Raw genomic sequence first — 23,172 nt, forward strand, 5'->3', positions numbered from 1 at the left:
GGCACTGCTGGATCAGGGCCAGAACACTCAGCACCTTGTAGGATCCAGCCCATACTGGGCTGGGATTGATAAACAGAACTTCATTAATTAGAGCATTATTAAAATGCAGCTCTAGCTATATTTACCGCTGTAAGAGAAGTTTCTTTCATAAACATTGTCAGACTGGTGTTATGAACTCACTATTATACAAATGGAGACATTTATTTGCATTCGCTTTTCTAAGTACAGTATATGATTCCTCTCCAAAAGCATTTTTAATAACACAAATCAGTGAAACCAAAAGAGTTTTATACATGCCTTAATTGAGTAAAAGACAGTTACCTTTTCCGTAACTGGTGTTCTTCGAGATGTGTTGCTCATGTCTATTCCACAATAAGTGTGCGTGCTCACCATGTGCACCGGTCGGAAATTTCCCCCCTAGTAGTACCCGTAGGGGAGCGCCCTTAGCGACCCCTGGAGTGGCGCCTCCATGGCATCGTATAAAGGGCGCTGCGTGCTCCCCCCAACCTCAGTTCTGACTGTGGCACCGGCGGAGCAGCCTGTTTGGCCTGACCCATCGATGGACAGCTACAAAGGGAGGCCGGGCCGATGTATGACCTGCCGCTGTCCCTGGCGCCGGGAGCAGTGCCGACCTTGAGGCCGCGACCTCGACGTGGAGGACCAGTACCGTCGGTAACAGATGCTCGGCGATCGGCTCTGGCGGGTGGATCTGCGACAGCGAATCGCCGGCGATTGACAACGGAGGCTGTGGGAGCAGTGCCGTGGTGGGGTCCTGGAGTGAGATGACGAACAGGAACGGCGTCGACGTTCGTGTCGCGACTGGCTACGATAGCCCCTCTGAGACAAGGACCTATGGTGTCGTCTGCCTCGGTCCCGTCGGTGTTCGCTCCTCAAGGTGGAGCGGTGGCCTGGAGTCTCTGTCAGATGGAACCCAGCTAGACAACCTGGTGGGAGTCGACGGCGACCCACATGGACTACGCACAGAATGGTTGCTAAGCGGCGAACGGCGTTGGGAACGTTCCCTTGACCGAGACGGGGGCAACTATGGAGCTCCCAGTGGCGGTTTGCTTCTGAACTGCAGGGCCAACATTGGCGGTGCTCCTGGTACCGGCATGGACATAACGTCCCAAGCCTCCTGCAGGGCCTCTGGCATGGAGGGCATCCAGACATCCGGGGAAGCCTTCTCCAAATGGGCCGGACTACTCTGCTCGACTTGAGTCCGAGGCCTAGAGGCCGATGGGGATCGAGGACTGCCCAACATGAGTCTAGCCTCTACCCCAGTTTTACTCCAGTGCCGCGGCGGAGAAGGCCTCTTCTTAGTCTTCTTGGCGTGCCCTGTGGACGGGGAGTGGTGCCGATTAGTAGATGGTGCCTAGGGGTCGCCGCACACTGACACCGCGGTGCCCGGTGCCGACTCGGAGAGGTGCGCCAGAGTCGGGGTCAACGCCGACTCCATCAGGATAGCCCGGAGCCTAATGTTTCTCTCTCTCTTGGTCTGAGGCTTAAACGACTTGCTAATCTTGCAGCGATCGCTGAGATGGGTTTCCCCCAAACAGCGTAAACAGTCCGCATGCGGATCACTCACTGGCATAGGTCGCCTACAAGTGTCACACAACTTAAAACCCAGAGCACGGGGCATGCCCCAGCCCGGGCGCACTAGCTAAACTAAACTAACTAAACTACTCAAACTAACTACAGGTACCATACACTGAACAAACAAGAGTGCTGGGGACGAGCTATAGCAAAGCTGGAGTAGAGCAGTTCTGAAGCACCTTCACTGGCGGCAAGTAGGAACTGAGGGTGGGGGGAGCGCGCAGCGTCCCTTATACCACGCCATGGAGGCACCACTCCAGAGGTCGCTAGGGGCGCTCTCTGCTAGGGGAAAATCTTCCAGCACCAGTGCATGTGGCGAGCATGCACACCTATTGTGGAATACACATGAGCAATCACTCGAAGAACTGCATAATCCTACTATTACACCTCTCATCCTACTTCTCCTCTTTCCTATCTTTAGTTTATTATCCTCAGTTGCAGTGTCATGTCTGAATTTAGCTCAAAGGATGTTCAGGCAGGGGATATGTCTTTACTTGTATCGGTACTATCCTTAACACATTTTGGGATGCTCAAAATATTACACAATAATAATTGTAACTTCTTGTATTTAATATCCAGTAGATGCACAAAAACTATTTAAAGATATAAAAAGCATGTCTTATTTGAAAACAAAGCAAAATATCTTTTCAACTACAGATAAGAGCATTTTGTTGCGCAGGCTATTTTAGTATTCTAACTTGGTCTTTTGTTTGGCTGATGGAAAACGTTGTCCTAGACTGTATCTGCTCTCTGACCGTGCAGTCTCAGAGAGCTTCTAATATACTTCAATTTTTAAAAGGAGAATATCAACTAAATTTTAAATGTAATAATGTATTCTCAATTAAAAATGCATTTGGATAGGAATCATATTCTCTATTTTTAACATTAATATTTTGCATTGATATATCACCTTCTATCCAAGGATTTCAAAGCAGTTTCCAAACTTCAGTGAATTTAACCCTACCATTCTGTGAAATCTGAATGTATTTTAGTGACAAGCTGATAAAGAATTGGTAAATATAATTTAAGAGCTCTATGGTTTAAGCAGGAAGAATGATTTGGTGCTATTGATCACATTTTAAAAACAATGGATTTTTGTGAGCAAGCTGAATGACATTTCTGTAAGTATCTATGAAATGTCACAATTTACTGATTTTTTTTTAAATCTGCTAATTCTTGTATGTGTGACGAGTAGTTATTTTTCTGCTATGTAACAGTTCATTTCTAAGTTTTGGAACTATCGAGGAGCCATGCTTTGAGCAGGAGAACTTGCAGATTTGGGTGATGGATCTGGCCCACATCTTGAGAAAGAAGATGAGGAACAGGGTGGAGAGTAAATGGTGGACAGACCGCCAGCTGAAAAAGGTATGGAAACCATGTCTGTCTTGGCCACACTGGAACTATAACAACAACTCTGGCCGTTTCTTTCTTTATCTTGAATATCACTTTGTATATTAGTGGAATTGGAGGAAATGCATATAACACATGTCTGTTCCATCTGGGGAGAAAAGCATCTCCAAGAGATTGGTGACCCAGGCATTCTCTGGAGCAGAATTGAGAGTATTTCTTGTTCTTGGCTGTGGCGAACAGGTCTATCTCTGGAGTTCCCCGACGTATGAATATGTTGTGAAGGATGGTAGTGTCTACTTCCCATTTGTGATCTTGGGAAAATTTTCTGCTGAGAATATCTGCTGTAGTGTTCTGTATGTCCAGGAGGTAAAGTTGCTGAGATGCTGAACTGGTAACAAATGCACCAGTTCCATATTTTCACTGTCTTGGCACACAGGAAATGTGATCTTGCTCCTCCCTGGCGGTTTATGTAGAACATGCATGCAATGTTGTCTGTCATAATCTTTACATGTTTGTCTTTGATCATTGGTAGGAAGTGTGAGCAGACATTCTTGACTGCTCTGAGCTCTAGTAAGTTGATATGTAGTGAGGATTCGAGAGGGGACCATTTTCCCTGAATGGTGTAGGTGTCAGTGTCCAAGTGGGCTCCCCATCCCATTAGGGATGCCATCCATTGTCAACGACAGGGGTGGTTGAGTGAAGGGGACTCCCGCACATACCTTGTGAGGATATGCCCACCAGTTGAGTGAGTTTTTGATTCTTGAGAAGATTGACAGAAGTTTGTTTAAATTGTGTCTTCTCGGGATATATACCTTCTGAGCCACCCTTGAAGACAATGCATGTGGAGTCTTGTATGCTTTATGACAAAGGTGCCCACCCGCTACGTGCCCCAGTAGTTGCAGACAGGTTCTGGCTGAAATCCGTGGACTGGCCCGAACTGTCGAGATTAAGCTGGCTAAGATGTTGAATCATGTGATGGGGCTGGTTGGACTGAGCTTTCAATCATGAGCAGTCTTAATTTCAGCTCATGGCTCTTTCTGGTTCTGGATTTTCATTTGAGACAAAACATGCACTTCTGAGGCATGTGTGACTCTCTCAGGCAGTGAATGCAGCAAGAATGGCCATTGCTGACAGGAATGGCTTCCCAACAGGAGAGGCAACGTTTAAACCCAAGGGAGCCAGATATACTCCTTTCAGGGTTCACTTTCCGAATGGGAAGGGCTAGGGAAATCTAATTTATGCTAAGGAGATAACTATTCTATAAGTGAATTTTTTTTTTAAATGAAAAGAGAAGAAGGAAGTATTAACACTAAAACTCTATTACTACTAAGGAAAAACTAGTAAGAAAAAATACTAAGAAGAATCTTTGTTACGGGCTCTGCTTAAGGCTCCATCTCAAGCCAAGAGGAGGTTGAGAAGGAACTGACAGCAGTTTGCCCGCACAGTGCTATATAGCAAGAGAGCAGAGCATGTGCACGCCAAATGGATACTGCTACCACAACTCCGATCTGAGGAGCAGGGATGCAAAGACGCCTAGAATGGTGCACCCATAGGGACACTATTCGAAGAAGAAAAGATTCTGAATATGACAGATGTCAAAGGGAGCTCTTTAGCAGTTTTATGTTACAAATCTGTGGGTGGGAGGCCTGAAATCCTCCTTTAGAAAATGTATTTTCTGTATTATGTATTCTGGATGTACTCTAATAGGACCAAAAAAATCAGACAGACAGTCTTATTTTCCCAACTTAAACATGTAATTCATCCATCCCTTATTGCTCCTGCACTTTCCTGTGCTTGAAACAGCTTTCTTCAAGTAGCACTTTCTGCCACTGATTATAAATTCTTTTTGGCATCTCCCTTTCTTTTCTTTAAGCCTTCTCTCTCTCTCCCCTTATATTGTCTCTGTAAAGTTACCACTTAATTGTCCTGATTATAAGAGAACACACATTTTAAATTCAATTCACCTCTGCACCACATAAATTCCGCATTGTTTTAATATAGGCACAATACTGTGAGATGCTGAGCAGGTTCAGTGAAGAAAAGCTCCCACAACCCCTACTTAATTGGGAACTGAAGATATCAGCACCTTATGAGAGGCATTCAGAACTTCAGATGATCTGATTATCTCTTACTATAACATGGTGAATCATGGCATATATTAAATCAAACCTTATTAGTTCAATCTTGTTCCTGTTGTATACTTAATTTTGATTCTTTTACTTTTTAACTTTCCAAGACTCAGATGTTAGACTCTTTCTTGTTACTCCCTCCAATTTTTCTCTTGTATAGTTTGCCCAAATTTCAGTTTGGTCTTTAATCTAGACACAGAACTAGATAAATAAGGAGAATTTAGTATAAGTAATTTTAAAATATTCTTCTTGATTACCAAAGCTCAGTAACAGATTTCCTAACAAAAACTCAGACCTAATCTAGAACAAAAACCTGGTTCTACCAGCCTTCTTAGATGCAATACAAGAACCAGATTCACCAGTTTTACATTAGCAAGAAAGTGGTGAATCAAGCCCAAGGTTTCCACCTAGCATAAGGAAGGGGAACCTGAAGAAGAGCTCTGTGTAAACTCAAAAGATTGTGTCTCACACCAACAGAAGTTGGTCCAATAAAAGATACTACACCTCACCCACCCTGTGCCTCTAATAGCCTGAGACTGATATGGTTACAACACTGCATGCAAAAGACTGGACACATTCAGCTAAAAAGAAGGCTTCAGAACAGGAAAATGATTATTGGCTGGTGAGGAGGTGGCTCTAAACTCTGAAAATGTTGATCAAGGCTTTGTCTACATTATCATTTTTGTCGTTAAAACTTCTGTCGCTCAGGGGTGTGAAAAAACCACCCCGAAAGACAAATGTTGTAACGATGAAAAGCGCTGGTGTGGACAGCGCTTCGTCAGTGGGAGCCACACTCCCGGTGACAAAGTGATTGCCCCTCATTGGAGGTGGTTTTATTTTTTTGCTGGGAGAGCTCTCACCAGGTGATAAAGAATGGCTACACAGTGCACCTTACAACGGCGCGGTTGCAGCGGCACAGCCACGCGGTTGTAAGGTGCGCAGTGTAGACATAGCTTAAGTGAAAGCAGTAGACAACTGTAGATTGCGCTCTCCTTGAGATTTTTCTTATTTTTCTGAATGGAAGTTGTTTAAAAGAGGAGTCATCACATCGCTAAAACTGGAATCAGTTTGCACATGAATCCAAGCAATTCAACAATTTAGATTCTGTGTGTCCTATCCTTCCCCAAAAGTTCAAGATCAGAATGTGGATCCAACTTCCCTAAGTTCAGGGGTGCTGGTTTGGAGCCCCTTTAACAAATAAACCATGTAATAAAAATATAGACATGCCATTTTCAGAAAGACACTATAACTACTCCCTTCAACATCTCTTTTTCAGTTCAAATGGAGTGCTTTACTAAAAAGATAATGGACAATTCTACATTGCAAAGCTTTCAGACCAGCAAGTCTGGATGACCCTGTTAATTTACAACATTTGCTGGAGCCTGTTGGCATCCCCATTTACTGATAGTAACAGACCTCCTGCTCTGCATTCATCATATTGTTAGACCATGAAAGCACTGTCTATCTGATGGGAAAACACAGACACTATTTGATATTCATGAACTTCCACACCAAAAAAGTGGAAGTAGATTTATCCTTAAACTTCCCTAATACTTACAGCAAATATTCATTACCAGAATTAATTGAGAGACAGATATTAATCAGTGCTCCTCTGAACAATCTACAAAATCCGCACTTATTTTGTTCACAAGAAGTTGCTGGTTTGTGCTAAGTCAGCACTGTGGAAAAGGCATAAACATACACATACATCTAGAAGCAAAAAAATAAATAATACAATGATAACATGAGGCAGTAAACTTTTGACTAACTTTTCCCTGAAATTGAAATTTCTTTGATTTTGGTAGCACTCACAATGTGCTAGGCATTCTCCAAACAGCAAATATGGCAGAGTACTTGACCTGAGGAGTTCACCATCTAAAGACAGAGAGTTTAAGGGGAAAGTGTGCTGTATAGAAGTAGAGCAGTCAAGGTAGTGCTTGGCTTAGTATTGGCAATGTAAAGTTAATATTTTTTTTTTAATTGTGTACTTTGTCAATATGTCAGCTAGATTCCGCACAACGGAAGTGACTCTTTGTGTCCTAGGCTGTGGGCAGTCAGGACTTATGGTTCAAATGATAGTTCAGCCTACCTGTTAGAGCCTGATCTAGAGGGACAGAGTCCAGGAATGAGCCGAGGGTCAGTCCCAGAAGGACAGAAGCTGAATACCAGAACCAGAGGGTAACCCAAAGTTATAAGCAAAAGGCAGAGCTGAGGATCAAAGGCAGAAGTCAGAAGCCGGGGTGGGGAACAGGGGCTGGAGCATAAGCAAGAGCAGATATGAAAACAAAGCTGAAGCAGGATGGGAACAAGGCAGCAGGACAGGCTGGAAGCGGGATAGAGCAGGGCAGAGCAGGGACAGGAAAAAGGGCTGGAAGGAGCAGGCAAGCCCAGCTCTGGACATGGTACACGTTGAGCAGCTACTGATTGTCTGTGGGTGCCAGTCTTATAAGCAGGGCTGCTAAATCAGCAGCCAATCAGTTGCTGTGGCTACCTACGTGAATTCCAAAGCTGTGCAGTTGGCTCTCTGGATGCCTAGCAGCAAAAGTAGTCAGGGAGCAGGCCAGCAGCTGAGCTGGTCTGGCCGCTGACATTCTTCAGGAGGGACTCAAGTGTACAGAGAGTAGGTATCTTGTGAATGAACTCAGGAAGGGCATTCCATGCATAAGAGCACTGTGGAAGAAGGCAAGAAGATATTTATGCAACAAGCTGAGAAATGGGCAGGTGGGACAGACCTCACTGGTGGAACAAAGGCGATAGGGAGTGACACAAACTAGGACAAATAAGTAGGGTGGGACAGAGTTAAGCAGGGCTCTGAAGACTGTGGGGAAAAAAGCTTGAATTTGATGTAGTTGCATCAAATGGCAATTATAAGGTACAGTCACAAAAGTGAAATGCCTGCAAACTGCAGGGAACCTCTTTAAAACATCACAATAGAGGCTCAAATTAAATGTATACCCCCAAATTAAAAAACATAGTAAGAGGGCCAAAAAAGTACCACAATGGCTAAACAACAAAGTGGTTAAAAGCAAAAAGGTATCTTTTGGAAATTTGGAAGTCAAAGCCTAGTGAGGAAAATAGAAAGGAGCATAAACTCTAGCAAGTCAAGTGTAAAAATATAATTAGGCAGGCCAAAAAAGAATTTGAAGAGCAACTAGCTAAAGACTGAAAAACTAACAGTAATTTTTTTTAAAGTACATCAGAAGCAGAAAGCCTGCCAAACAATCAATGGGGCCATTGGACAATCAAGGTGCTAAAGGAGCACTCAAGGACGATTAGGCCATTGCGCAGAACCTAAATGAATTCTATGCGTCAGTCTTCACTGCAGAGGATATAAGGGAGATTCCCACACCTGAGCCGTTCTTTTTAGAGGACAAATCTGAGGAACTGTCCCAAATTCAGGTGCCAGTAAGGAGGTTGTGGAACAAACTCATACATTAAACAGTAATAAGTCACCAGGACCAGATGGTATTCACCCAAGAGTTCTGAAGGAACTAAAAAATATGAAATTGCAGAACTACTGAATGTGGTAGGTAACCTATCACTTAAATCAACTTCTGTTCCAGATGGCTGGACGATAGCTATATGACCCCACTTTTTACAAAAGGCTACAGAGGCAAACCTTGCAATTACAGGCCAGTAAGCCTAACTTCAGTACCAGGCAAATTGGTTGAAACTATAGTAAAGAACAGAATTATCAGGCACATAGATGAACACAATTTGTTGGGTAACAGTCAACACAGCTTTTGTAAAGGGAAATCATGCCTCACCAATCTATTAGAATTCTTTGAGGGGGGTCAAAACAAACATGTGGATAAGGGCAATCCAGTGCATACAGTGTACTTCAGAAAGCCTTTCACAAGGTCCCTCACCAAAGGCTCTTAAGCAAAGTAAGCAGTCATAGGATAAGAGGGAAGGTCCTCTCATGGATCAGTAACTGAGTAAAAGATAGGAAACAAAGAGCAGGAATAAATGGTCAGTTTACAGAATGGAGAGAGGTAAATAGTGGTGTCCTCTATGGATCTGTACTGGGACCAGAGCTTTTCAACATATTCATTAATGATCTGGAAAAAGGGGTAAACAGTGAGGTGGCAAAATTTGCAGATGATACAAAATTACTCAAGACAGTACGTCCAAAGCAGACTGTGAAGAGTTACAAAGGGATCTCACAAAATCGGGCAACTGGCTAAGAAAATTGCATTTATCAGCATTGAATTTCATCTGCCAAGTAATGCATATTTAACTATACATAAAAAATTATGGGCTCTAAATTCGCTATTAACACTCAAGAAAGAGATCCTGGGAGCCATTGTGGATGGTCCTCTGAAAACATCCACTCAATGTGCCACGGCAGTCAAAAAAAGTGAACAGAATGTTAGGAACCATTGGGAAAGGGATAGATAATAAGACACAAAATATCACAATGCCACTATATAAATTCATGGTATGCCCATACCTTCAATATTGTGTGAAATTCTCGTTGCCCCATCTCAAAAAAAGATATATTAGAAATGGAAAAGGCACAAAGAAGGGCAACAAAAATGATTAGGGGTATGTAACAGCTTCCATATGAGGAGAGATTAAAAAAGACTGGGACTTTTCAGCTTGGAAAAGAGACAACTAAGGGAGGGGGGAGCATATGATAAAGGTTTATAAAATCCTGAATGGGGTGCAGAAAGTGAATAAGGAAGTGATATTTACTCCTTCACATACCTCAAGAACCAGGGGTCACCCAGAGAAATGAATAGGCAGGAGGTTTAAAACAAACAAAAGGAAGTACTTCTTCACACAACACACTGTTACTAGGGGATATTGTGAAGGTCAAAACTATGAAGGGGCTCAAAAAGAGAATTAAATAAATTCATGGATCATACGTTCATCAATGGCTATTAGCCAACGTGGTCTGCAATGTAATTCCATCCTCTGGGTGTCCCTAGCCTCTGACTGCCAGAAGCTAGGAGTGGATGACAGGGGATGGAACACTCTTTGCCTGTTCTGTTCATTCCCTCTGAAACACCTGGCATTAGCCACTGTCGAAAGACAGGATACTGGGCTAGATGGACCATTGGTCTGACCCAGTATGGCCGTTCTCATGCACACAAGGAGAAGGAATTCAAATATCGGGAAGATCTGATCAAAACAAGAGGCAAGCAAGATGATTTTAGGGTCAACAATTTGCATGGACTGGAAGAAAGCAATGTGAGTGTTAGGGAGGTTGGAGATGAGGATGTTGCAGTAGTTGAGACTGTAAATGCTGAGAGTTTTAGACACTCGAAAGGATAGAAAGGATGGATCCTAAAGATGGCAGGATTTAGATATGCCCCACATGTCAAAGGACAAGGGCCAGATTATAGTCTTAGGTGACAAGGAGGATGACCATATTGTTGATTGTGATAGAAAAAGAGGGTGGTCAACAGAAGAGAAAAAAATCTGTTTTTTTCCTTGTAAATTTATGCTGATGATTAGCCATTCAAAGGTAGATGTCAGATAGACAATTTTACATGTAGGATGGATGGATGTCAACAAGTCAGGAGTGGAAAGACAGATTTGAATAATCTGCACAGATATGGTAGGTGAGGTCAAGGATGATCAGGACAAATAGAAGCCCTGAAATTTGGCCAACAAGTGTTTTGAGAGACCTAAAAAAAATCATCAAACCAAACTTTCGAATCCTCAAACTAGTTTCCCCATTTAATATAAAACATCTAAAAGATAGCAAAAGAGAAACAAAGAACAACTCTCCCTCTTTCTTGTGGAACGTATGAGGAACTTTCTTCAGGAGGAAAAAATTGTAAGTGCACAAGCTGTTTGTCACAATCCATGAAGAGAGATTACTTACCGGTAACTTGTTCAAGAGTGTCCTCTACATAGTCTCACTTGTGGGATTGGTGTCTCCAGGCATTGAGCTGCAAAATCTTCACGAGAGCAATTTCCATTTGGATTAATTTGCTCATCCTTCTCCCTTTCCTCATGGAGTATTATGAAGGTATAAAAGGGAAAATGGCCCCAACCACTGACAAGTTCCTTCCCTAATTTCAGGCTTGTTAATCCAAGACTTTAAATAAGTGGGAAAGGTGGGTGGAGAGCATGAATATGCAGAGATGAAACTATTGAAGAACAACAATTACCAGTAAGTAATCTCTCTTCTGTGAGTGGCCTCTGCACAGTCCCATTTGTGGGAGACTGGCAGGCACCTATGAAAGTGAACGGAGGGGTTTTAAGTGAATAAGGACTGCAAAACTGCCAATACAAGCATCAACTCTGGATGGCAGGTCAAGACAGTATTAGAAGTGACTGCAATTTCCCTCTCCCAGATCAGATCTTAGCAAGGGACATATTTTTTCTTAAAATATCTAGAGAGCTTCAAAGAACAGCTTTGCAAAATCTATGAAAATGGTAAATCAAAGGCATAGAATGGATGCTACCTTCTCGTTATTTGAATATTTTGATATCTCCAGGTGAATAAACACCTAGTGAGACATCATAAGAGTGTAAGAGAGACTTGGGGAAATACAGACAGGTTAGTGGCCTGTATGAGATATAAACAGAGATGACTTTAGACTAGAAATGGGGATGAGGAAATCACATTTGGGATATGGACTACAATTTATAAAGGACTGGACATTTGGTTTTTATCTCACTAAATCTGTGGGATGTAACTACAGCTATGAGGAATGACTTTTTCCCAGGTTTATGGTACAGTGTTACTCTGAGCAATAGCAGACCAGAAGTCCCACAAGCTTTGTGATACAAGACTCATGCCAAAGCAAAAGAGATGCATGCACAGTAGGAAAACCTACAAGGTAGTTAAACGAATGCATCCTTCCCATGGTACCCACATCACAGCCAAGTGTATTGATATGAAGAAATTCTGTATTTCCTTTGGTGCAGCCATCAAGACAAAGTCATTACCTCCATCGACCCAAGTGGTACATGGAGCAACCATTCCATAAACTTGGTTATTATAAAGGTTTACAGGGACTGTTGCCCTGAACATGTAAGGATGGCAGCTGATATCTCAACCCATGCAGCCTGAGATAATTCATAAATTGTTCTTAATGTTCAAAGCATAATACATGACAACATTAAAAGCAAGAGGTTTATTTGATCAAGAGTTTCTGCTTCTCGACAGAATCCACCAGACTTCCGAAAAACGTCATAAAGCATCTCAGCAATCAGTGCATCAATCCAAGAAAATTCAGGCTCAGATGGAGATTTCTACATCAACCTTAAGGAAGAGATCCAATACACTTGAAAGTGATGCTAACATCAGACCTAGGATGTCTCAAGTCAAAACTGTCAAGACCCGGTTAGAGGTATTCATACCTGGCCTCCATCCTGACTGATCAGCTTACAGATTTCAACCAACAGAATCAGGGAGCACTTAGAGGAATTCCTGTTTTCTATCCCAAAAAGGGGAGTCTGCCAATGACAGCAAGTCTTGTCTGACCCTGAAGCAGAACTGGAGATGATGGATGTTCTCATTGGTAATAAATGGATTTAGTCAGGACCTACTCCCCTTGCATATACATAATGCCAGACAGCAATCTAAGTAAGGTATTTGTGCTGCTGTAGAAAGACCTTTCAAAGAATCTGCCTGGACACATTTTTGGCTCAGGTGTAAATAATGTCAAGAATGGATGGTACCTTAGTAATTAGTCTTATGCAGGCCACAGATGTAGTTTGAATAAAGGTATAACCCAATTACACTATAAGGAACCGGTTTGTGGATCAAAGTCTAGATGCAGACATGAATGCCCTGATGTCTGAAACAGATGTCAGGACATAACAGAGCTGAAAATTATCCTGAGAAAAGAGGCAATTTAATGCCAATGTCACCTTATAGGCTAGGAGCAATTTTCATGTGCTTTGTGGCCAAGGAACAGCACTTAACACCAACATTTCGAAGCAGTTGGAGTTTATAATCTCAGTTGAGAATCCAAAATTTGTCTAATGCAAAAGTGTTTAATTTGTAAAGTCACTATTTGAGTGCTCAGGTTCAAGTAAATTTAAAAAACAATGAGAACTCTTCTGAGGCGCCTGTACCTGAAGCAGATTGCCTGCTAGGCTTAAACAGAGGAGAAAAATCCAAAGTCTTTCTGGCACTGCAGCAGAATATGTTCCAGAACTAAAGCATCAGAAATGCGGCACCAAAAGGCTCAGTCCAATTAATAAACTTTCAGGACCAAGACAGGATGCTCCCAGGATTGGTTGTCCTTTTAAAAAATTTTAAAGTGATGATTCAGGTAATGTCAATGTACAGCTGATTGCACATAAATAGGAAAATAAGAAGATCCAGTGATCCAGCCTCAGCAGATGCTCATGCAGTGGACTCCAGGAAACCTCATTACGGCCCGACTTCATAAATAAAGCACTGACACTGATGTTTGGAATCTCAATGTTTCTAGGCAGTAATGGCTTCAGGTAGTTTCAAAGTCAGTCTTAGTTATTTTTGGAATCAATAAGGGGTGTAGCACTGAATGAAACCCACTAGCTACCAAATCATCCTCAATCTAGGCCTAAGAATGGGCTTCCAAGGTTTCAGTGATGAAGGTGTCTGCTTTCAAGGATATCTTGGTTAGGTGAGGTGTTTCAGAAATGACAAAAGGCACTTCAGGTTCTTCTCAGAACCCTGGCCTGGAAAAGTGAACAGTTCTACTGATTTCATCTGGAGGGACTCCCACAAAAGGAATGTTTACCTAGTGCCTCAGTTGACCATCTCTGCAGGCCCTGGGTATTAACCACAGGCAAGTATCACTTGACTACTGAAATTACACGAACTAAGTGTCTGACACTGGAAAGATTCCAGAAAAAGAGACCCGGATGTAAGGGTGCTGACTCAGTAGACCCCCAAGTATCATGGGGTTATCCCATCTCTAAAAATGAAGAGTCAATGGTGTCCAGTTCTCAGCACCACCCTCAATCTATTTAGACAGAGTTGGGGATCTTTAATCACTTATGCTAGACATAGAGCCTCATTGCATGTGATTCTTCTGAACCTGTGGTGCAGGATCTCAGCACTGGGCTGCTAAACAAAGTTAAAGGTGCCAGAAAAATCAAGAATTGCTGCACCTTCAGCACCAGAGTCAACAGATTTTGATAAATCAGGGAACTCTGGTGACACTTATGTAAGGTGTAACATCTCTTTACTCAGTGGTACTTCAGAAACAGTCACCAGTACAGCACTGGACCGAGTTTAACTGAGCAAACCTGGAGACCTGCACATTGGGGACACACCAAACCAGTTTGAACAGTGGTTTCCCTAAGTTAATAGTGCTGTATCTTTGGCATCAAACTAAGTTAACTCAGATGAATCTGAGGATCCTACTGCCACTAGAGTTGGGCACAGAGACACTTCAACTAGTTTTTTGCCGAATCATGCTGCTGTACCTTTGACACCAATGGAATGAGGGACCTTAGTGCCATTTGTTGGGAATGAAGGCATATTTACGCCTGACAGAAGCCTGCTGTGGATTTTAAGAGTCTGTTCTGATAACATTTAACAGCATAAAAATAAATAGAACTGTGTTCATGTAAGAAATTGACGAGTAATCATGTTTAGTGTTATGCATGTATAAGAAACTGCAGAGCAATCCTGTCTGTGAGAACAAGAAAAGATAAAGTACTAAAAAGCTAGAAGACTGATTTGAATGAACAATAAGCCTGCTGGGGGAGGGGAGTTAATATGGAAATGAGAGACTAATAATGCATCTGTATAAGAAAAGACGACAAAAAGTTATAAATAAGTTTGTGTAACAAAGGAAGATTGAAGCTGTCCAGTGCTGGAGGTGACTGTGCTGAGATCGCCCTGATCAACTTCCCTATTGTGAGTAACTGATAACTACTCGCTGAGCGTTTTGTTTTAAAAAATGTTAGACCCATCTGTTGAGTAAGTGACCCTTAATCCAACACTGCTTATACTGTGCACCGAATCATTTCATGCAAGTGTTTCACCAGAGTCAATTGTGCCAGATCCTCAGCACCACACTGTCAATCCAGATGGATCCAGAGATCAAAAACCACTTATACTCGTGCTAGATCACTTCAAGCAAGTGGTACACCAGCCAATAGTGCCAAATCCTTAGAACTGGACTTGCATGATTCAGACTGTGGGGATGTTAATGCCATGTACAAAGGGGGTACCCGATGACTTCATCAAGTACTTCACCACATTCTATCCTGCCAGATCCTAGGCAATTGACTTGGTTGACCTAGAGGGATCTGGGGACCTTAGTGCCTCTTACAGTGGGCACCAAACCACTTCTGATTCACTGGAATTGATGGTGCCAGAACCCTGGCAGCATGTCAACAGTTCCAGGACCTCCGCAATGACCTGGGTCTACCTACAGGGATTTCGGGATCTCAGCAACATGCTGGTTGTGCCAGAACCGCTGTGCTGGATTAGGTCTACCCAGTCACACCCTGGGGCTTTGGTGTCCTATCAGCAGTGCTGGAATTTCACTGCTGCATTAGGTTCACCTGGACAGATCCAGGGACCCCGTTGCTGTATCTACTGTGCTGGAATCTCAGTACCGGGCTTTGTCAGGCAGGTTAAGACCATGGACCTGAATGCTGCATGAGCTGAAAATAGAATCACTTGCCTAGCGAATCTCTAAAGTCAATGATGGACTTACATATTGCCAGACATAGTTTCTGGGACTTGAAGAGCTTCCCCATCAGCAGGGTTTGGCAGCCCTCCTGCTCCATGTGTGTCCAGCTGACACACATGACAAATGGTTATAATTTCTTTTTTGTTCTTAAATTAAGAAACCTGTGTAAATTAACTGAGAATCTAACTAACTAAAATAAAAATAGCCCTGAGAAGGCAGAAGAAAAGGAAGGAAGGAATTGAGGATACCGTGTGTGAGATGAGCTCACTGAACCTTTGGAAGTTAAGAACGAACCCAGGAGCAGTTGGGAGCACTCCTCCAATAACCTGAGAATTGCCCACAGAGGAGGGAGAGGGAGTGGTAAGTGACCTCAATGCACACCGCTCTCCGGAAGATTCTGTAACTCAACAATGGGAACTGCCAATCCCACAAATGGAAATAAGCAGAGGGAACTTGAGGCAAAAACAAAATTCATTCAGATTAAACTGTTGACACAGAATCAGTACTTAAGTTAACCACCTTGATTAATACTTCCTCAAACCCATCTGAAGAATGCACCTTGAAGTCCATACTCTAAGAGGAAGCAAACATCAGTTTTAATCCTGACTCAAAAAGTATTTAAACTTTCAGTGAAGCCACAAAACCTGACCGCAAAAACTACAGATTGACAATTTGGCATCTCAAAGGAGAGGATGTTGAATCTTCTTTAATAGTTTGAATTGGATACACAGATGCTTCCAAAGGAATAAATCATGAAGATTCTGATCCCGAATGTCATAGTAATTAGTAATGTCTAAAATCTGTCATACTGGCTCCTGACAAACATTGGTCCATAATGAACGTAGTTCTTAGGGCTTGTCTACACTTACTGGGAATTGACGAGCAGCAATCGATGCATCAGCAGTCAATTTAGCAGGTTTAGTGAAGACCCACTAAGTTGACTGCCAATCGCTCTCCGGTCAACTCCTGTACTCAACCGGATCGAAACGAGTAAGGGGAGTCAACGGGAGAGCGTCTCCCATCGACATCGCGTAGTGTGGACCCCGCGGTAAGTAGATCTAAGCGATGTCGAGTTATTCACGTAACTCAAATTGCGTAGCTTAGATCGACTTTTCCCTTTAGTGTAGACAAGGCCTTAGACTGCTCAAATTCATGGGAAAAAATTCTGCAATAATTTCTTCAAGTTAGTGTTCTAGAGTCCTTAAAATATCAAGAACAGGACTGAAAGATTCTTATTTTTAACAAATACAACAATCTGAATCAGAGGTAGCTAGAATTAGTGCATCTTAAAATCAGATAACTAAAGCAACTGAACTCCTTTCCATTAAATTATGAGGATAGACAATCACAAGAAAAATATTAACATGCAAACACTTTAGATGCATGTAACTTTATGGAAATTCAGCATAAGCAGCAAGGCTGTTAAGTTTCATCTTACTGCTCATTTTGCAAAAGCTGATGAAACCCCTTTCTACATTTGGAGCCTGATCCCGCACTGATGCAACTGAGTAACTTTATTCACTAAATTCAACAGGATTTATGTGACCAAAGTTACATGTTTGTTTGTTTGCAAATTGGGCACTTTCAGTTGTGCATCATAAAAGGATAAGAACTGAAAGCCAAAGGGTAATTTCCACTTCCTGCAACAAGTTTTTGCAAGCCAAATATCACTCATGTGATAAGCAGCTGCTCATACTCACAAGGAGAGTGTGAAGAAGCAGCTTGAAGGTTAGTAGAAACCATTTGAAAAATACTATAAACACATGCCGTAAAATAGCCTCTAATATTAATTTATCACTCAATTCTGCAAACACTTACATACAAATAACTATGCTCAAGTGATTAGTCCTGTTGGACTCTTAATCCCACTTTCCTTGGTCCTGTTTAGTGAACTGGCTGGGGCAGGACTCCAAGCCTCTACACCAATTTTTAAGGAAATGTTTTGTTGGGGGAATGGTTGGTGTATGTAGAAGAGTGACAAGAAAGGAGTTTGAATTTTTCTTTGTGTGTTAGAGAGCTTTCTCCTTTAACCCTCTCTAAGAAAAATGGGAAGGTGGAAGTCATCTGGAAATCCATAGAAAGTTGGTTTGTGTAGGCTGATGCCAGCAAGCAGTTACTGAAGAGAAAATTAGCACTATTACTAAACATGTGCCTAAATAAGATTTTTTTCCCCTCTGTATCCTTAATTAAAGAGCTACAGGAACTAAGCCTAAAGGCACCATGTCTGGTAGTCATACAAACATTTGAGAATAGCAGCTGCAATATTTCTTCCCCTCCCTTCTCCCTCTCTGCTCCTTCCAAAATATAAAGCCCACAAGAGTATGACTTTACTTGAGTATCAGTATCTGCAGTAGCACCTGGTCACACCATCAGATTGGGATAGGACCAGGGATACCAAGGCTCCAAAACATCAATACCACTGCCAAAAATAAAGAACAGAAGTAATAGCATCCCCCAGCTACCCAGCTTTGACCATATAGCAGCTGACTCAACAGGATGCCATGGCCATGTGCCCTGGGGCTTGGGTTGGGGTTGACTCCAGGGATGTAGTAATGTTCCAACACCAAGTACCTCCTCATGTGACTTCTCCAACAGAGACACATTGATGCCTTCGGAGGCAAACTCCCGCAGCGGCAGCAGCTGGGTAAGCGCTGTTGGCAAAGAATACATAACATTCTGATGCTATTTAGGATGTTTATTTCATTTCCTTGTCTAATGCCTTTTCCCCTGCCTATGTTTAACAGCTGCCTATGTTTTTAAAAAAAACAGGATGCTTACTGCTTTATGTTCACCTGTTGTACGATTCAGAATTCCACCTGATGGCATAGAACTGCAGGAGGGGGAGTACCCTGTGTAAACATTATTTTGATTACAGAAAATCTATTCACACACTTATCTTGGTCAGGCTCATGAAAAGAAAGGACAAACAAGACTAATACTTCATATAGCTTGGTCACTCTATTTAGATGTTGATATGTATTGGTCACCAATGTAGAAATTTCCCAACATCTTTTTTTGAGCACATTGATCCAAAGAGATAACATTTTCCTGTGTAGTACTGAGGGCCCTCAGCTCTCAGTTAAATCAACAGGAGACGAGGACCTTCTGCACATCTCAGGATCGGACCTTGTATCTTTTATCCTAGCCTCACTAAAATTAAGATCACTGCCGAAAATTCAAGATTATCTGCTTGATAGTCAGTTTTATTAACTTGACAGCAATAAAGATGATAGTCAGGACAGGATCTAAAATGCATCATTTACAAAGCCTACTGTCACAGGCTCATCAGATTTTATATGCTGATAATAAATCCAGACTAGATAAGAATATTAACAATTAGCATTTGTGAATAAACTAAAATTCAGCATTAATTAAAGTACTTTACATTAGAACACGAAGTTGTCTTCTGTCATCCATAACCATATATTTTAAGGATATATTTTTTAAACATATATTTTTGTTTAAATTCAAAAAATAAGTTAAATAATAGTTAATATTTATTATTCTGTGAGCTCACACCTTGTTTATGAGGGTTAACTTTAGGAGCAGCAATGAACTTAACTCTCCACATTCATACAACAGAAGTCTTGACATTGGTTTGGATAAAAAACGTACCACTTCATCTTCAAATCCTCCGGCCAGCACAAGTGAATAAGCTCCATCATTACTGCGTCCATGGATTCCGCCAACATGCGGTCTGTGAACGCCTGCTTCACTCACCTTTGGTAATAAAATAAATAGAGGACATCTTTAAGATAACTTCCTAAAGCAACTGGCCAACAATATTCATTTTTAACAATTCATTTATTGTTTAATGAAGTATAATTCTATGTGAAGAGGCAGTCTGCATAAAAGGTTAATACGAAACTGCCTGAGGAAGAGAGGATTTTATGTACTTTTAGGAGGAACAAAGTCACAAAGGCAGTCTAGGGCCCAATTCACTGAGCAGTGATTAGAGGTGGCTGAGTGAGAGGGGCTGAATCACCCATTCCAGCGCTACATGAGGCCCAGCTTTAAAAAGCATGCAGGCTCCCAATGACTGGTAAGACACGTGGCTGGTGAGACTAGGGGTGATGAGACTACAGGTGATGTGGCTGGTAAGACTAAGGGAATTAGCTAGTTGAGTTTGCCAGCAAAAGGACAGTAGGGAGATAAGGAAAGGAAAACCACAGAACCCTAACTTGCAGCTACTCTACAAGGAATAGCCCACAATGGGACAGAAATGGTGTGTCACCAACACTACTGCTAGCTAGCTCTAACTCTGCATGCACCTATGGGGGCCACTGCCAGACGGGCATCCTGACTCTGGAGGCTTCCACCCTGGCCCTGTCTTGACTTGCTCAGAACATGGCCTGGCAGGAGAACCCACTAGTGTGTTAGGGGTCTGTTGGGAGTCCCTCAGGAAACAGGTAGATGAGCAGCAGGAGGAAGTGGCTCATCTGGGTAGCATCTAGGAGCATGAGCACTTAATTGTCAAGACACATGGAAACACCTGGGACAGAGAATACTAACCAACTTCAGATGACTACAGCAACACGAGAGGTGGAAGGAGAATTGGCAGCTCTATAGGGAGGAGACCGGTTGCCAGTCACCTCGGGCAGCAGACAGTGCTTCACCCCCCATCCAAGTCCCCCATCCATCATGGTCAAGAACCAGTATGCAGTACTGGCAATAGGAGGAGGAACCATCTTCTCCCAATGTTGGGAGGCTCACATTCACCACACCCCAGAGAAAACAGCATAGGGTGCTGGTGGTCGGTGATTCCCTTTTGAGGGAGACAGACATCCATATGCCAATCTGATATAGAGTCCCAGAGGTGTGCTGTCTGCATGGAGCCCATATCAGAGACGTCACAGAAAGGTTGCCAAGACTAATTCATCCCCCGACTCCTATCCCATGCTGCTCATCCACATGGGCACTAATAATGCTACCAGGTATGATCCTGAGCAGATAAGCAGTGAATACAGGACTCTGGGATTGAGGATGAAGGAGTCGGGGACACAGGTTGTGTTCTCATCCATCCACCCAGTTGAGAGTAAGGGCCTAAGTAGAGAGACATATCCTGGAGATGAATGCATGGCTGCATAGATGGCATCAATGGGAAGGCTCTGGCTACCTCACCCACAGGTTGCTGTTCTAGGAAGGAGGTCTGCTAGGAAGAGATGGGGTCCAACTGACCAATAAGGGGGAAAGGATCTTCATGTACCAACCTACTGAGGAGGGCTTTAAACTAAGTTCAAAGGTCGCAAGTGACAAAAGCCCACAGGTAAGCATAGGAAAAGCAACCCTAATGGACAGCTAGATATTGGGGTAGGGGGGACATGGAAAATTACAATAGGATCACAGGAGCACGAGTGAGATCATTGAGGGAATCTGCTCAACATCTTAGGATGTCGATACACAAATGCAAAGAGTATGGGGAATAAACAAGAACTGGAAGTATTTATACATAAGCTAAATTATGACATAATTGGCATCACAAAGACTTTGTTGGGATAAATCTTGAATGTAATATTGGTACAGAGGGGTATAACTTGTTCAGGAAGAACAGGCAGAGGAAAAAAAGAGAAGTGGTGTTGCATTATATATTAAGAACATATACATTTATTCTGAGGTCCAAAAGGAGGAGAGAAACAGACTAGTTGAAAATCTCTGGGTAAAGATAAAATGGGCAAAAATAGGAGTGATGTCAAGATAAGGGGTTACTATAGACCACCAAATCAGGAAAAGGAGTTGGAGGCATTTCTAGAACAAACGACAGAAATATCCAAAACACAAGCCCTGGCAGTAATCCTAGACATCTGCTGGAAAAGTAACACGGCAAAACACAAACTTTCCAATAAGTTATTGGAATGTTTTGAGGAAAAACTTTTGTTTCAGAAAGTGTAGAAGGTAACCAGGAGGACAGCCATTTTAGACTTGATTTTGACCCAGATCCCTAAATGGCCCCCTCAAGGATTGAACTCACAACCCTGGGTTTAGCAGGCCAATGCTCAAACCACTGAGCTATCCCTCCCCCCCTTTGACCAACAAAGAAGAATTGCTTGTGAATTTTAAAGGTGGAAGGCACTTTGGGTGACAGGGATCACGAAATGACAGATTTCATGGTTCTAAGGAAAGAAAGGAGCAAGTGCAGCAGAATAAGGACAATGGACTTAAAAAACCCCACACTTAACAAAATCAGAGAGGTCCCATAAAGAAAATCTAAGGGAAAAAGGAGTTCAAGAGCCGGCAATTCACAGACAATATAAAGGCATAACAGCAAGCTATTCCAATGCAAAGGCAAGATAATAAGAGGCCAACATGGCTTCAAGAGGAGCTCTTTAATCAAAAAGGAATCCTATAAAAAGCAGAAACATGAACAAAGTGCTAAGTATCAGTGCAAAAGAATAACACAAGCACACAGGGACAAAAGCAGACAGCTTAACGCACAAAATGAGCTACAACTAGTAAGGGACATAAAAGGCAATAAGAGGAGATTCTATAAATTCATCTTTCTCTTGCTCTCAATGTAAGTGTAGGTTCTTTATGTAACAGGAAACAAGAGCCAAAAATGAATGACATCAAGAAAGCAGAGGTGCTTAGTGCCCATTCCGCTTCAGTCTTCACTAGAAAGGTTAATGATGACCACATACTCAACACTATTAACATTAGCAACAAGAGGAAAGGAACGCAAGCCAAAACAGGGAAAGACCAGGTTAAAGAATATTTAGATAGTTTAGATGTATTCTAGTCAGCAGGGCTTGATACAATTCATCCTAGAGTACTTAAGGAACTAGCTGAAGCAGGCTCGTAATCATTAGCAATTATCTTCAAGAACTCATGTAGGACAGGTGAGGTCTCATAATACTGGAGAAGGGAAAGCACAGTACCTATCTTTAAAAAGAGGAACAAAGCCAACTCAGGAAATTATAAACCAGTCAGTCTAACTCAGGGCCGCCGAGAGCAGGTTCGGGCCCCGGTGAAATTTTTTTTTCGGGCCCCCCAGGAAGGGCGGACTGGCTAAACAGGGCCGATGAAGCTGGGGAAGCTGGGCCCCGGGCCCCCTTCCAGACCGCTGGGCCCCGGTAATTAGTACCAGCTTCCCCCCCTTTCGTCGGCCCTGGTCTAACTTTGATACTTGGAAAGATACTGGAACAAATTATTAAACAATCAATTTTTCAGAGCACCTTGAGAATAATAGAGTGATAATAATCAGCATGGATATGTCAAGAACAAATCATGGCAAACCAACCTAATTTACTTCTATGACAGAATTACTGGCCTAGTGGCTAGGGCAAAAGCAGTAGACATGATATACCTTGATTTTAGTAAGGCTTTGGCATAGTCTCATGTGACATTCTCAGAAGCTAACTAGGGAAATGTGGTCTAGATGAAATTACTATAAAATGGGTGCACAACTAGTTGAAAGACTATACTCAAAAAGTACTTATCAGTATTTGCTGTCAAACTGGGAAGATGCATCTAGTGGATCCAGCACAGGTCATTCCGGG

At 42.4% G+C, this 23,172-nt stretch overlaps 1 protein-coding gene across 1 annotated transcript in view; it reads right to left on the reverse strand.

The window, feature by feature from the left end:
- Positions 1-23,172, reverse strand: part of UHRF2 (ubiquitin like with PHD and ring finger domains 2) — a 178,798-nt gene that overhangs the window by 15,970 nt on the left and 139,656 nt on the right. Inside the window, exon 9 of the mRNA XM_065406006.1 lies at positions 19,295-19,399. Coding sequence (XP_065262078.1) covers positions 19,295-19,399 — 105 coding nt within the window. The remainder of the gene's footprint in view (positions 1-19,294; positions 19,400-23,172) is intronic.

The sequence above is a fragment of the Emys orbicularis genome, chromosome 6 (genome assembly GCF_028017835.1).
Source record: "Emys orbicularis isolate rEmyOrb1 chromosome 6, rEmyOrb1.hap1, whole genome shotgun sequence".
Taxonomy (NCBI): Eukaryota; Metazoa; Chordata; order Testudines; family Emydidae; genus Emys; species Emys orbicularis.